The 10758-nt window shown below is 38.2% G+C and overlaps 1 protein-coding gene across 1 annotated transcript; it reads right to left on the reverse strand.

Annotated features, from left to right (window-relative positions):
- Nucleotides 1-2501: 2501 nt before the first annotated feature.
- LOC139953956 (uncharacterized) lies at nucleotides 2502-8859 on the reverse strand. Its single transcript, XM_071953567.1, has 5 exons — nucleotides 8700-8859; nucleotides 7565-7679; nucleotides 5010-5129; nucleotides 3446-3538; nucleotides 2502-2719 (listed from the first exon to the last, which is right to left on the reverse strand). The coding sequence occupies exons 1-5, from the start codon at nucleotides 8772-8774 to the stop codon at nucleotides 2550-2552; spliced, it is 573 nt and encodes a 190-aa protein (XP_071809668.1). The 5' UTR covers nucleotides 8775-8859; the 3' UTR covers nucleotides 2502-2549.
- Between the last annotated feature and the right edge of the window lie 1899 nt (nucleotides 8860-10758).

The raw sequence follows: 10758 nt of genomic DNA on the forward strand, positions 1-10758 counted from the left end.
TTAGAGCGCCCTCTGTTGGTCACACTCTACTACTGAAAAGGCGATACTAGACTTGTCCCCAGTCTTTACCTGACAGAACGTAGGCCTTTTTGCAAATCGATCTCTTAGAAAATTCCCGCGCATGCGCAACATCAACTGCGAAAAGGCTTACTTTGGTATCAAAGTGTGACGTCAGAGGTTTAGGCTGCACTACGAAATTGCCCCTGTCGTAGTAGTACTTTTCATGGGGATTTGTTGAAAAACAGAATCAGGACATTTTTGAGGATGGCAATCTTAAGTGCAGAAAAACATTGCGTCCAGGCTAGGACCTTCTCGACTGATCCCCTGTCTTGTCGATGTGTGACGCCGTTTGGGCTTTAGGGTCCCCTAGTCTTGGCCGAGTTTCGTTCATGTATTAGCCTTTATCGAGGCGCACCCGGCGGCGGCGGCACCCCCGAAGTCACTGAAAGTAATGGGGTCGTGCTTGATATGGGGTGCCGCATGCGCCTCGACAAGGCTATTCATGTATCTGCTTCTTTGAAACCACTGTACCCCTCTGGCCGGCGTTAAAAACTTATGTTCAACAGTCTACAGCTTTGTGCAATTAACTGAATCTTAAAATATCAACATAAACCACAAGAGAAACTCTGACTGAGTAAATTAATTGGGCAATGATTTTTGGGGTTGAACAAAGAATTGACTAGAATGGGATGTGAACCAACGACCTCCGGATTAACGTGTTGGCGCTCTACCAACTGAGCTATCTAGCCCTATCTTGGCGGTCTCCATTTTTGTTCATATCTTTGTTCGGGGATGCCAGTCAGAAGCCATACGACCGTTAACTGCCGTGTACCCAGGGGTCACACCAAAAATACGAACTTTTTGAAACTTAAATATCTGACCTAAAAATTGGGACCGAAAGTTTTGCTTCCTCACACCAGAAAGACAGTAATTACAACAAATTAAAGCGTTTTTTGTTCATTGCTCATTTTTATTTAGGCTACTTGGTTACTGAGACGATGTAAAGTAAACCTAAGAAAACTCTACAAAGTTTTTAAAAGATTCAGTCCACTTTGATTCTACCTTCAGTATCACTTTTTTATAGAAAAACTCAAAGTTGTGAAATTTTTTGAACCTTGTAAAGTTAGGCACTACTTAAATCTTGAACAAAACAGTTTAGAAGCTGTGGAAGACAAAATTACAATAGGCGGCATGCGGATGATTTGTCTTTTTAAACCGCTTATCTCGAGTGTTTTACAGTTATAACTATGCGTCTTTTAGTTATGATTGTTATTATCAAATTAAATCAACCGAATGCCAGTAATAATCGATTTAAAACCCATGATACTTGTCTGATGAATCACTATACTCTTTTTTCAGGGCCCAGGATTACCAACCAAATTTCCGCGTGATTTTCATGACAAGCAAACAGCTGAATGTCAGTCAACAAGCAAAATGCAGGCTTTATGAAAGTGGGCCTAGATCAGAACTGACAGAGGATTTTTTCTCAGATTCTGGGTCAGTTTGACCCATTTCTGGGTCACTTTGATTCAAACTACGGGTAAAACTGACCCGAATTTATGACCTAAAGGGATCCGGATTTCAGGCTGGTCAAGTCTGTGTGCTTGTGGCTCAATTCCACTACTGTGTGCAGAGGAGGGTTTAGATATTTTTTAAAATAATTGTAATATTTATTCGTGGAAGAGAAATTAAAGAACCCATAATGGTCACCACCATTGCTTAATTTAATTACTTAATCGAGATACAATAATAATTGTAAGCAATATCTTGTCCAAAGTATACACGTTTAGAGTTAATTATAACTAGATCAAGATCCGCGGTTTGGGTGGATTCTTAAGTATTTTATATTTGTATCGATTCAAAACTGTAAGATGGTGTACATAAAACACTAATTTTAAAGAGTTTAAACACATAATGTCGTACAAACTTTTTAAATGAACGTGTTTATCATGATTTTGACACCTGCTCAAAATGGTTTGTACAAACACATACAAGAATATAAACCAATGGGTACAAAACTTCAGCAAAGGACACCTTGTTAGTAATTGACGAAGACCAGTATTCTCTAAATTAATAACAAACCTTTGAAAATTTGAGCTCAATTGGTCCTTCAAGTTGTGAAAAGACGAAGAAAGAAAAAGACACAATATTGTCGCAAAGGTTGTGTGCTTTCAAATGCCTGAATTTGAGACCTCAGCCGAGATCTCGAATTCGAATCAATTCAACCTCTTTCTCAAAAACTACGTGACTTCAGAGGGAGCCGGTTCTCACAATTGTTTTATACCATGATCAACAGCTGCTCTCCATTGCTCGTAACCAAGTAAGTTTTTATGCTAACAATTATTTTGAGTAATTACCAACAGTGTTCACTGCTTTTACGCTTATACAAATATGTTGACAATCTGTTTTCAGAGTGTAATATAGGCCTGTACGTATTCTTTCGATAGCTAGTGATAATTAAAACGTCATCCGTCGTGAGGGAAAAACACTGGTTATTATTATTATTTTTATTAATGTTATTATTAGTATAATAATTGTTTTTATTATGTTTAGATGTCGACGCATCCAAGGTTCAAGTTCGCAACGTCGATAAACGCGACCCTGCCTACAAGACCGAAGCATGCGTGAAAGTCGCTACCACTTATGTTGATGTCTGAAATTTTCAGACATGCGGTCACGAATGTTGCAACACCGTAGCACACGTATGGCGGATTCACAGCTAGTAGAGTAAAACAAAAAGGGAAACAAAATTAATTTAAAACACTGGGAGACTTTTGAACGCTAGGTGGCAGCAAACTTACCAGGTGAATACCCACTTTTACAACATCCTCTCACCCAAATGCATTTTATAACAAACGGTTGCAAACGCTTTTCAAAGACCAACTCGACCGATCCAAGGCAACGTGTTCCTTTTAAAGTGGTAAGTCTTCTGCCACCTAGCGTCACTACACGCTGACATTAGTTCCTTTTCCGAAGGAAAGATGTTAGGCGAAGCTAGAAAGATGCTAGGCGGAGCTAGAAAGATGCTAGGCGGAGCTAGAAAGATGTTAGGCGGAGCTAGGAAGATGTTAGGCGGAGCTAGAAAGATGCTAGGCGGAGCTAGGAAGATGTTAGGCGGAGCTAGAAAGATGTTAGGCGAAGCTAGAAAGATGCTAGGCGAAGCTAGAAAGATGTTAGGCGGAGCTAGAAAGATGTTAGGCGGAGCTAGAAAGATGTTAGGCGGAGCTAATATATGTTAGGCAGAGTTAGAAGGACAGATGTTAGGCGCGGAGCTAGAAAGATGCTAGGCGGAGTTAGGAACATATTTTAGGCAGAGCTAAAAGGATACAGATGTTCTAAAAGCTAAAAGGATAGATAAGTTGAGCTAGAAGGATAGATGCCAGAATTGATTTTTTTTTTATTAAGGGTCAATAATGGGGCAAACAAGACAAGATTCTTGGCTTACCCGACACCTCCTGGTCGACGATGGTGTCCCCGTTGACTTTCAGGGTGATTTGAACGCCGTAGTGCTCCGGGATGTAGTCCACAATCAGCTCAGCTGAAAAAAAAAGATAATAATTATTATTAGAAAATTTTATTTAACATCCAAGCAGATCCTTGCCATTTGATTGGAGGAATGTCCATCACGTGATAGCAAATAAAGTACCACTGCACGCTGAGTCACTCACCATGCTTTTTCGTTCCATCCAAAAAAGCTGAGTAAAAACATCACTGCGTGCGTGGCGTGCGCATGTCTTTGGTAACGCAGCAGTGTTACTGCAAGGCAGCAAAAAAAAAAATACTACCATTCGGCTTCTGCGTGTCTCAAAATAGCTGTACAGAACGCGCATTGTGACTGTTGAATCCAGGCCGACCTAAAGAAAAACGGGTGTAATTTCACAATTAAAATTTGTAGTATCTTCCAATCAAAATGACAAAGGTCTACTTAGATGTTATATAAAACAAATAACGAATGTTTTTCATTTGTGCAATGGTGCAAATAATTATGTTCATTCGTTGAAAGCTGGAATGTTCCATTCATATTCCATCTTTCAACCCATGAACGTATTCGCACCATTGCACTCATAAACACTCATTTTGTGTATAATACTTTACTGAAAATATAAAAATTAAACGGTGTTAGTGTTTGTCACCATCCCCTCTATAGACTTGATTCAAGTCTTAGATCGCGGTTATTCTTCTGCATCTCAGCCACGAAAACACCCCCTCCTTCACTGACTCCCAGCATTTCGATAATACCCAATGGTCAACTTAGCACACATGGCGTGATATGGAGCGCCAATGTATCATTGAGCGCAGTAATTAGATTTGGGTATAACTAATTGCTGACACACTTCTTGAATTTGCATATCAAGTCAGACTCTGATGAAGTTTTTGGGAGCATTCCATGGTCTGGAGAGCAAACATGAAAAAAGGTGCGACTTGCAGACTTGAGAATCTTTGACGGGGTTTGGTTCCGTGATACAACTATAGTGTCTTTAGAACGCATCTTTGGGTGCGTTCGTTTAGCTCCCCTGGGTCGACCTCGGTGCGTGGCGTTTTTTTTACCAGGATGAACGTGGGTAATTATCTGCACACACTCGTCCTGGGAAACAAACCCGCCACACACCGGGGTCGACTCAGGGAAGCTAAACGAACGCAACCATTGTTTCAGACTTGTTCTTCCTTCCTGATCATGCTTCAGCTGAAGTCTTTATTATTTGCATGGCAATTACCTCTATCTGAAAACTACGTTACTTCAGAGGGAGCCGTTTCTCACAATGTTTTGTACTATCAACAGCTGTTCACTGCTCGTTACCAAGTTAGTTTTGCTGCTAAAAATTATTGTGAGTAATTACCAATAGTATCCGCATGCCTATAATCAATCAGTATAATTTGAATCAAGTTTTTTTTTTCATTCACTCTATCTCAATGGCATCGATCTGAGTGCTGCACTGCATAACAAACCATATTAAGGGGCATGTACATTTACCAATAAATACAATTAAAAGAAATCAGCAGACTATTACCGTTGACAGCGAAAGTCGTTGACCAAAACCGTAGGTCTATTGGAACGACAATGGATCCTGTGCAGGTCCCGACATCTCCCGACACCGAACACTGTCCGTCGGCAGAGACTGCTGGCTCATCTGGATTTGCAGAATTGACACAAATAAATATTAAAGAATGAACAATATTATAATAATTAATAATAATAATAGTTGTGGCTTCTTATATAGCGCATATGTCCGTCACTCAGTAACGCTCATGGCGCTGATCAGTATTTCCTGCAAGATGTGAGACTACGGCCGTGTCCGAATTGGCGACTTCGGCTACAGCTACGGCTAGGGCGCGCGCGTCTGCTATTCGTCAACACTGACAGACGCGCTGATCTAGCCGTAGCTGTATAGCCAAAGTCGCTAATTCGGACACGGCCTACGTTTGAATTATGAGACCTATGTAATATTTGTACAAGGTGCTGTGGGCGCACCTTGTGCCGATCGGACAAGGAACACCGGGCGAACTCCTTCTCTTTTCGATAAGTGCATTGGGTTATTCTACATGCATTGCACAACACATGGGACCAACGGCTTAACGTCCCATCCGAAGGACGAAGCAATGGTTAAGTGTCTTGCTTAAGGACACAAGTGTCATGGCTGGGGACTCGCACCCACACTCTGCTGATCAGAAACACAAGAGTTTGCATTCGGTGCTCTTTTAAAACCGTTCGTCCACGACACTTCCACGTTACAGAATTGGTAAGAAGCAAAAATCGTGAAGATCACAGATTAACATAAAAACTTACATGGTCTAATGATGATTATAGTAGAAAAACATCCCGTGAAATATTATTGTCTTAAATGTCATATCTGTTGAGAAATAAATAATCTTATTTCGTGTTTTCGAGTCTATCGCTCAGCGAGCGTTGTATTCATTTTTCTTTTTGCATCGTCGTCATGCAAAAATAGGAATCGGCTTTTCACTATTTTCTCGGGACCCAGATGGCCGATCGATCTCAAACTTCTTCAGGTTTGTCAATTTATATAATTATGATCTGGTGGATTACATAAACTGCTTACAATAGCAAGTGTTTTGTCAGCAAAAGCAATTCTGTAATGTTCCTTTAAATGCCTTGGATCAGCAAACCTGTAGAAGTTTGGCCATCTGGGTCATTAGAAAAATATAGTAAAAAAACGATTGACCCAAAAACAACAAATCACACGCTCACTGTGAGATAAACTCCAAACGCGAGATTAGATTATTTATTTCCCATAATTATGACATTTCAGACGGATATATATTTCACAGGATATTTTCAAATATTAGGTCTAGCTATCATCATCATTAGATTTTTGCTTCTTAGCAATTCTGCAACGTTCCTAAACGAAATAAATAAGTAAACTGCTTCTTAGCAATTCTGCAACGTTCCTAAACGAAATAAATCAGTAAATTATGAACGGAGAGACTGTTTAATTGGGACTTGATTGTCTAAACAAAACTAACTCTTTACAAGTTAAAACAACAGTTCGAATTGAGTACAAACATCAAAAGACAAATGCAGTGAATAAACAAAAAATAAATAATTTAGGTATAGGACGAATGTTCAATTTGGGATTTGATTGGCTAAACATAATAAATTAATCACAATTTAAAACAACAATTAAAATTGAGAACAAACATCAACACGACAGTAAAACAAAATACAAAACAGTAGTTAATTAAAGTAGATTATGAACTACAGAATTATGCAGTTGTCTTTATACTTCGATTCCAGTTTTTCTGGAAACTTCGGAGATCATTACATGCTTTACGGTAAAAAAAAACAAAAAAAAAAAACAACGGGAAAATAAGTTACTTTGCGATGTTGCCAAAGATACAAAATTGTTATACAATTCAAAAAGGAGATTGCACTGAAACATTTCAAATCACCCAAAAGAAAACATTTAAACACAAGCAAATCCAGATTATTGAAGAACAATGAAACACCGTATTAATAGGAGGAAGGGACAGCAAGTTAAAAACAACAACCATAGAATGGACTAAAAACCATCAAACACCCAAACTAAACTGGTACAGAGAGCAACTTTTCAAACAATGAAGAAACAAAATGAAATTCAGCAAAGCTCACGACTTGCCATTTTTCGTTCAAGTAGGTCTTTAAAGGCATTGGACACTATTGGTAATTCTCAAAGACTAAACTCCACAGTTGGTGTATCTCAACATATGCATACAAAAACTAACCTGTGAAAATTTGAGCTCAATCGGTCATCCAAGTTGCGAGATAATAATGAAAGAAAAAACACCCTTGTCACGCGAAGTTGTGTGCGTTTAGATGGTTGATTTCGAGACCTCAAGTTCTAAATCTGAGGTCTGGAAATCAAATTCATGGAAAATTACTTCTTTCTCCAAAACTACTCGACTTCAGAGGGAGCCGTTTCTCACAATGTTTTTCTCATCAATCTCTCCCCATTACTCGTCACCAAGTAAGGTTTTATGCAAAAATAATTATTTTGAGTAATTACCAATAGTGTCCACTGCCTTTAAAGACAGAAAGAAAAAAATATACACCAAAGACGTCACTTACACAAAGCAGCATCCGAGCTCAAACCGTACATGCTGGCCTTCTTCGCAACCGACACCATCTTCAAGAAGAACTCCTTTTCCTCGGCAGTCATCTCCACCCTCCCGATGTCTTTGATCTACAAACAGTCAAAGTCATCCTCATCATTAACAATTCCCCAGACGTGACACTTGTTTCCTTTAAGACGCCTTTGGTAAACAGTCTTCTCACTTAGTGAGTCTCAACATAATTAAATGCATAAATGACAAAACTGTGAACATTTGAACTCAATTACGTGCTTTCAGATGCTTGATTTCTGGGCTTCAAAATTTAATTCTGAGGTCTCGAAATAAAATTCAAACATTTTGGGTTTAGTGGAAATGATTCTTCAGAGGGAACCGTTTCTCATAATGTTTTATACTATCAACAGCTCTCCATTGTTCGTTAACCGAGTCAGTGTTTAAATTGTTAATTATTTTGAGTAATTACCAATTGTGTCCATGTGTCGATTTCACAAAGAGTTAGAAAGAGAAATAAAAAACGTATGGCTAGTCTTAAAGCCATTGGACCCTTTCGGTAAACAGTGTTGTCCAAGGCCCACACTTTGTGTACCACAACTTCTATATCAAATAACAAACCTGTGAAAATTTAGGCTCAATCGGTCATCGGAGTCGGGAGAAAACAACGGGAAAACCCACCCTTGTTTCCGCGCGTTTCGCCGTGTCATGACATGTGTTTAAAATAAATCCGTAATTCTCGTTAACGAGAATTTATATTGTTTTGCTGTTGTCTCAAAAAGTAAATCATTTCATGGAAAAATATTTCAAGAGAAGTCTTTCACCATTGCCTTCTGTAAACCCTGTAAGTTATTTGTAAATCTGTGAACTTTTTTTTTTTTCTGAACCGAAAGGGTCCAATGGCTTTAAGTTAGGACGAGTAACTCGAGTAACTCGTCCTAACTCGAGATAAGAAAAGTCTTAACTCTTTGTGAAATCCAACCCAGAGCCCTTAGGACAAAATGGGGGGGGGGGGAGATAAAGCAAAGAGTATCAGGGCTTAATCATTTAGCAAATTTTCTGTAGGATATAGGGGCCAAATAATTTGGCACATGTCTGAAACCATATTAGGCCCTAAATAAAATGAAAACAAAATGACAAACCTGCACGGACTTGGCAGTCACAGCGACGGCACACATGCCCAGCACGAAGGCAAACTTCAAGAACCCACTCATCATGATGGGATAAGAATCTTCTGAATCGAAGGTAGAACTCGAAAACTGATTTCAAAAACCACTTTGGTCAAGTTGGTGTATGATTTGTCAGCGTGGACGGTGCACTTTATAAAGGCTTGATGTATCGAGGGTGAGGGTATGGGTTTGCTTGGTAACTTCCTAGTATTTGGTTTGTTCTTATGTTTTTTATTTATTTATTTTTTTTTTTATTTAGAGGCAGCTAAGTGGTGGGAAGTGGTTTGATTTATTGCTTTGTTTTGTTTTGTTTAAGGGCATTTTATGTACATTATACAATAAAATACATAAACCATAACCCGCATCTGATTTCATAGCCGGATCTTATAATATCATATAATTCATGTTTTATTGCCCAAACAAGTTGATATTTTATTCATTGTTTCTCATTTAAAAAAAAAAAAGATCCACGGGTTGTTATTGTATTGACAGCTTTTTATTTGATTTTGCTGAAAGTCGTCATGGCCCAATTTCATGGCTCTGCTTCCTGCCGAATTCTGTGCTTACGGTCACCATTCTCAGCTTGAACGGCAAGCGACACATTTCTACGCAAGACTCTTGATATTATTATGATAATATCGAAGTCTTAAAGACACTGGACACTATTGGTAATTGTCAAAGACCAGTCTTCTCACATTGTGTATCTCAACACAGGCACAAAATAACAAACCTGTGAAAATTTGAGTTCAATTGATGGCCGAAGTTGCGAGATAACTATCAAAGAAAAAACACCCTTGTCACACGAAGTTGTGTGCTTTGATTTCGAGACCTCAAAATCTAATTCCGAGGTCTCGAAATCAAGTTTTGTGGTAAAATTACTTCCTTCTCGAAAACTATACGTCACTTCATATGGATCCGTTTCTCACAATGTTTTATACTAACAATCTCTCCCCATTACTCGCTACCAAGGTTTATGCTAATAATTCATTTAAGTATTTTTTTACTTACTAAATTAAGAGTAACAAAACACACTCTTTACATTTCGAGTTGTCCGTCATATGGCTTTTTAAAAACAGTGGTGATTATTTAACTCTGTTAAAGGGGTCCTACTCCAGGACAGAGTGAAAAATCACTCAAAAAGATGCCATACTGCATTCTAAAAGAGCGGAAGAACACTCGAAAAAGAGTCGTCTTCATATGGCTTTTAAAAGAGTGCCTTTTCACTCTTTTGCACTTAGAGAGTACCATTAATGTCAACTGCCTTTAATACCGAAGTCTTATAACAGCTTAAGCATCTACCAATAAAGGTAATCAAGGCGTTTAGTATATATTTATACGGAAATTTGCATCATGATGCAATTTGCTCTCTTTTCTTATCCTTTATTTTATTTATTTTATTTATTTTAATTCTTCGGACTAAAAAAAAGCAAAACAGTAAAACAAGCACAGGCCGTCCAGGGAAGGGCAAAAGTCCAACAACTGTCATAAAAAAAGATGTGCTCTCCCAGACCTAGCTCATAAAAAAAAACATTATATACTATACATTAAACATTCTAAAATTGCAGTAAAAGTTTAAACAAAAGATGGCAAGTAAAAAGCAATAACACAAACGATATACACAAGGTACTTTTTCAAAATGTCCACAGATTCACAACAAACCTACAGGGCCCGAAGACAATGACAGTAGAAAGCCTCCCCCGAAATACCATACACCGAGGAACTGCAGCCCCTGAGAAATGAGCAAAACAAGTCACAAAACATATTTCGTCTCAGTGAGATTTATTTCCCTGCATTGTTTCCTAACAAATTAACATTTTTATAACCCAGTAATCCAATCATCCTTTCATCCTTTCAATTGTTTCTGACACAGAAACTTTGATTGGCTATACAAAACAAATTTAATAGGTTTTTTTCTTGATCCTTCCATTAATCCATTTTCCCTCTTTTTTCTTCTTCTTTAAAGTCACCTGGAAATAGAATTTTTTTTTTCTTTCAAACGTAAGAGTATATGCTTACGAACAATAAAACAATT

The sequence above is a fragment of the Asterias amurensis genome, chromosome 22 (assembly GCF_032118995.1).
Source record: "Asterias amurensis chromosome 22, ASM3211899v1".
In the NCBI taxonomy this organism is placed as follows: Eukaryota; Metazoa; Echinodermata; class Asteroidea; order Forcipulatida; family Asteriidae; genus Asterias; species Asterias amurensis.